The 6,080-nt window shown below is 31.5% G+C and overlaps 1 protein-coding gene across 1 annotated transcript; it reads right to left on the bottom strand.

Moving 5' to 3' along the window:
• Window positions 1-772: 772 nt before the first annotated feature.
• LOC111615173 (serine/threonine-protein kinase Sgk2-like) lies at window positions 773-3,600 on the bottom strand. Its single transcript, XM_023356571.1, has 11 exons — window positions 3,330-3,600; window positions 3,191-3,245; window positions 2,892-3,047; window positions 2,618-2,821; window positions 2,305-2,399; window positions 2,093-2,229; window positions 1,928-2,013; window positions 1,774-1,849; window positions 1,565-1,702; window positions 1,412-1,491; window positions 773-1,089 (listed from the first exon to the last, which is right to left on the bottom strand). Exons 1-11 carry the CDS (start codon window positions 3,389-3,391, stop codon window positions 1,003-1,005), a joined length of 1,176 nt encoding a protein of 391 aa, XP_023212339.1. The 5' UTR covers window positions 3,392-3,600; the 3' UTR covers window positions 773-1,002.
• Between the last annotated feature and the right edge of the window lie 2,480 nt (window positions 3,601-6,080).

Here is a 6,080-nt window from a genome sequence, read left to right as displayed (position 1 = left end):
TAAGATAATAAATACTGTGTTTAGAAGTTATATTAATAGAAAGTTTTAAAATTTTTTTAAGATAAAATATTATGGACATTTTTTAATTAATTGTAAAAAATTATAGTAAATGAATACACAAGTCGATGTACAAACGTGCTTTTTCTATGCACAAAACTGTAGGTTGTTTTGGTATTAATCCTGAGATTAGGAGATTCAAATAGATTTTTCAGCAAATAAATATCGGATTGTAGGATCTTTGGATTGGAACATATCAACTTAAACTGGTCAATATAAACTACAACATGGAATTTAATTAAGATGACAAAGAAGGTTGTTGATATATAATGAACAGAAGAAAGGACACTGAGAATAGAACCTTGTTGAACACAAAGAAATTGTCAAGAAATTCATAATCGCCTACTTTAATTTTACATTTTCGTATCAAAAAGAAATCATTGAACAACGAATGAATCCCTAATCGATATTATATTCATGAGGCCAGTCAAGAAAAATATTTGGTAAGCCCATATTAAAGGCACTACTAACGTCTATGTAATGATAAAGGACAAAGTTTGTATCATAGTTTTGGGATGATGGCGAATACCACAATGCGTTTATTTATCACAGTGTAAAAGAAGATTCAAACGTATAAATGTAAACAGACTTAATTTCGAATGTTTTTGTCGTCGNAATTTTTATATATTATTAGATGCGTTATTGATACAGGATTTAACTATTCTTGTGTTCTTTATCCTGGTATTTACTCGCGGTTGTTCAGACAATTCGCCATACAAATCCTATATGATTCTTTTTAATATCCACCACACAATACAAATGCTTATCGTACAATATTCAACACACAAACTACCAAAAACGATTGAACGCAATTAAGTTTAATTCGGAACGATTAGTTAAATCATTTAAAAATACAATTAAAGTGAAATTAATTATAATTAACAAAATCATATAATAAATATTATTTTGAAAACAATTCTTTTGAATATTTATATATTGAATCAGTCAAGTGCGAACTGATTCGGGCCAAGAGACATCATAAAAAAATCTGTGTATTCTGATGTCTCCTTCTTGAAGACGTGTGTTCGGATCCTGAAAAGACAAGAAATCATAAAACTTAATTACAACAGTTGATTCAGTTGCTATTCAACTTCTGATTACTCATTAAAATTTGATTATAAAAAACATAGAAATTAAGTATTAAACTGTGTTAATTAAACAAACTGAATTAGTTATTCAAATATTCACCTAATTATTCAGAAAGTGTGTTGAAATGTATTTATGTTATTAAATGAACGCGTTTCTTATTAACTACATAACATTTATGAAATTCTCGTATAGAACAACATAAATACTAGCATTTAATACTTCGAGATGTAATGAAATATAATTACAGTAAATATTATAATCTTACCTTTCGTAGTAGATCCTCGATCATGTCTACGGCATTCATCGACAGTCGCATAGGATACTGCAACTGAACATTTTGAGCCACTGAAAAGACACGCTTACATTAATCACATCGTTTCACTTTATTGTTAACAAATTAAAAATAACGATGGCTTACTTTTGGCTATCTCGATAAGGGACGTCAGGTCCATTTTGTCAATATTGTTAATTTTTTTCAAATAAATTTCCATTGGAGTTTGTCCAATTAACATCTCGTGTAATATGACTCCAAATGCCCACCAATCGCAGTAAGCATCTAAACGTAATACATATTAATTACAGCAATTAAACGAAATGATTCGATTAAATTCGAATAGAGCACCTTACCGTACGGTTTTTTCTCAAGAATTTCTGGACAAACATAAAACAAACTCCCGCAATAGTCTTTGGGATTTCGTTCATACTGACGGAAAGAAACGACAATGTCGTATGAAATGTGTACCTCTACGAAACTTAGGACATTAAAGTATACAATACTTACCGTGCACAGACCGAAATCGATTAACTGTGCTCCTTTTGTTTTATCTAACATGATGTTGCTGGAGCTAATGTCCCTGTGAATTATTCCTGTCGAAGACAGAAACAAATTCGTCATACAATTTGCATTTATGAAGAAATGAATAAATAAATATATTTAGAAAATCACCTTTGTTATGAATAAACGTGATAGCCGAAGCCACTTGAGCAGCAAATATTTTGGCTTCGGCTTCCTCCAGAAATTCATTGTACTGTAAGTAAGTTGTCAAGTCCTGTCCGTCCACGTAGTCTGAGACGAAACAGAAACTGAAGAAAAGAATTATTAGTCTATACAAGCGTAAAGTATTGCCAATAAATCGAATGAAAAAGGTTAAAATTTACCTTGTATTCATTTTGAAATAACTTATTAACGTCACAATATGGGGATGGCTCGATGCGGACGTCCACGCAGTTTTTTCTTTCTTTATCTCGCGCCTCTATAAATAAAGACATTTTCTTAATATACACTAAACTAAGAATATTCTGTAGATATTTCTAATTAATGTCTATAGAACATAGCTTAGTGCATCATCAATAATTAAATAAATTTTGATAAACGTGTAATAACATAAATGATGTGTGAATTGATGACTTTTGATGTCAAGAATAATTTAATAAACGCCGTATTACAATCGAAACAAAGCTTAAAGCATACCTGTGCGAGACAAAAGCGCTTCATCTTGACGACTTTCAAAGCCACTTTTTCATCCGAATTTTTACACCGAGCCAAAAAAACTGTACCGAAATTTCCCTTTCCTATTTCTTTAAACTCGTAATTTTCATTAAGAATGTGTTCATCATATTTCGATGAATCAAGTCGAATTTGAGAACGTGCCGGATTATTTTCCAATTCGCAGTTCTAAAATCGCAGAATCTTTTAATTATTAACTTGTTTAAATTAGAGGATTGTATAAAGAACGAGAACTTACCCGTGAATCGGAAATCTCGCCCGACATACGACAACAACAACAGAATTTATAGAATGCATTCCTGCAGAATTCTATAAATTTTCTTTTCTTTGTCTGGAACTGTGAATCCTCTCTATTTGAATGGAGACAATTTGTTCCAAGACAATTTTCGTCCAACTAAGAAAAATCAATAATAAAAGTCGTTTACGCTTGTAACGTTATCGGAAAAAAGTATTTAAAACTTCTTTAGAAAAATAAAGACTAACTCAATCTTAGTTATAAATAACGTTGATTTTCCTAGACAAAGAGTAATATCTTACCTTTGTAGGACAATCTGTAACTTGCTGACCACTTGGCTCAGCATCATCATCTCTCCTGTAAGGAAATTCGATTATATCGTAATTAATATTATACTACGTATAAATCTCAATTATAAATGTAATTAATGAGGAAATGTACCCTTTCTTCTTCTCCTTATTACTTCGCATTCGCAAGAAAAACTTCTTTAAGTAGCGCACCATTTTCGCTTCGCAATCTCAACAATACAATATTGTTAAACACAGCTTATTGTTAAGAATTGTTGTAATTCATTGTGATATAATTACATTTAATATGAAATCACGTGATTAAATGTATGAAATTTCATTTGCGTATATTAAAATGAGCTTTTGGAGAATTTTTTTACAAAGTCTTGTCATTGTTTTAAATGTACATTTCTCTTTCGTTGCCATTAAAATTCCTCGGAATTTTAATGGCAACTTTCTTCTAACTATCTATCTAACTTTATTAATTCCTCGGAATTAATAAAGTTAGATAGATAATAGATACTTTGATTTTTCTGTGTCTTCGGCTTGTGTTAAATGACATTACACTTGAATGGCTCTACTCAAAAATATGTTCAGGTTCTCTACAGGAGCCGATATCTCCGGAAGTAGTTCAGTTGTCTCTTCCGGAATCGCGAATAAGCAACATAGCCATGAAGAAATGAATTCGTCCGTTGTTAATGAAATGGGTGTGAGTGATACAGAGGATGAGGGTCGATCTTATTATTAGTTAAAGAAAAAATGGAACCAATTTGATAGGAAGTACATTATCTTTTAGAGTAACAGAATGCTCGTAGCATTTTCTTACATCTTCGTATTTAATTCATGTTCTAATGTTTCACGAAATCTATAAAGAGACCAGACGTGAATACCTTAGGGATGGGAGGCTTCGATTAACTCTACACGACTTCCGATGCAAACCGGAAGTTACGTTACTTCAATTCAAAATGTTTCCCGAATGGTGTTAGACCCTATTGCCGGCACGACTTTATCGTTAAAGGAAAAGTATAATGAACAGGGGTAAGTCACTACTAATTTGAGGTGGAGAGAATATACTTTAAATTAAATATATTTAAAATACGATTATAAATTACTCGATAAATAATTGCTCGTTTTATTTTTACTATCAAGTATCGGTCAAAAAATAATCCCGAACATATTATTGGACTCGGGGAATCTTGAGACGTCGAGAAATGTAAAAAAATTGGGGTTTTCTGTATGTACGGATGTTAGTGTGTGTGTGTGTATGGAGCACGATTTTTTGTTCATCCTGTTTGAAGTCTAATAACTCCTGTATTTTTTACCGAACCAATCTCTAGCCGAGTACAGTGGAACTGATGTTTTCGAAATATTAGATGTAATAAAGACAGACATTTTTCCAGTTCGACGAGAGTAACCGAAAAGTTGTNAGAGACGAGCCGCCATTTTACTCACCATAGGTAACATTAACTGCACAATTATATCATGCCATCACCAGAAAAGTATGATAACTTTATTATTATTCGTCTTTGGTCTAAAAGTAGGGTATCGTCGAAGTCGTCTCGGTCCCCTCAGTTCAGATAGATACTCAAAGTCCCGAAATTCCATAGGTGGTTTTCTATATAATTTCCGTAATTGTATTAATATTTTAAATCGTTTGATTTTTTGTATGTTTTTTAATTGGTTGATGATTGATTCTATCAACTAATTTCATTAATTTCATTCTCCACAAGGGGTTAGTTAAATATTCGTGTTATAGTTTAGTTACGTAAACGTTAAAGTAACTTGTATAGTAAATAAGCGAATTTTATGAATTTACCTGACCGTGTACGTATTTTACAGAAAACAATCAAATATACGTAGATCTTTCTATATTGAAACTGAGAAAAAGATCCTTCGTTCCAAGAAATGTAACTGTTTTTATAAAAAAAAAATCTATCAAAACCAACGAGTTGCGTAACTTTCTCGGCTTTTGTGAGATTTTATTTAGAAAATAACTTTTATATTTTTAATTATATTATAATAAATAAAATTGGGTGTGGCGCCATCTGTTATTAGATTTTGTTATATAAATTTTTCATTATTTATTGTGACATCGTCACAATACCTGGATGAAATTTTAATCATATTTTTAATTTTTGTAATTTAAAATATATGCTCTCCACGTCAAATTATTAGTAATGGCTTGCCCCTGTACATCACACTTTTCCTTTAACAATAGAGTCGCGCCGGTCATCTATTAATTGCTTTCAGGGAGAAGTTTTCAATTGAAATAACGTAACTTTCGCTTCGCATCGGACGTTTGTATAGTTTAATCATTAAATGAAATAAAAATTTTAACTTTGCTATATACAGATATGCCTTTCTTTTTGTTTCGAAATGAGAGATAATCGCTTTTTTAATGTTAAAAACGTTATTATATAGCCTACAAACATTAAAAATACATTTAGAGAAGTCTACGGTTTTTACTGTCTTATCGAACAAACGAATAAGATTGGACCCTTGACCATCACTGACGAGCAATTAACTGATTGCCCCTGGAAGTCGGCTTTTCTTACAGAAACAGAGCTTCCCTATCATCAAATGTCACGGCACGCCACTGCTAAGTAGCGATATAATGGGAAGTAGTTGATAAGCACGGGCGTCAGCAGAAGGGGCAAACGGGGCACGTTATATAAATGATACATTGGGGATGTTCTATTTGAATTAGCGATACTCTTAGAATTTATCAGCATCTAAATCAAAAACATTCTTCCACCAGAAACATTATACTTATTTAAAGTATTTAGAAGATTTTAAATGATACATTTTTTTCGCCAATGTTAATCGTTTTTCAAATTTTGATCCCGTAATCGCAATCGTAAGAGAAACTATTGGTTGATTCAAATTTTGAATTTTAGAATGAAAC

This window comes from Centruroides sculpturatus, unplaced genomic scaffold (genome assembly GCF_000671375.1).
Source record: "Centruroides sculpturatus isolate CEXI.00-Female unplaced genomic scaffold, Cexi_2.0 scaffold1368, whole genome shotgun sequence".
Lineage (NCBI taxonomy): Eukaryota > Metazoa > Arthropoda > Arachnida > Scorpiones > Buthidae > Centruroides > Centruroides sculpturatus.
Note: the sequence above shows the minus strand (reverse complement) of the source record. Positions and strands in the feature narration are given on the sequence as shown.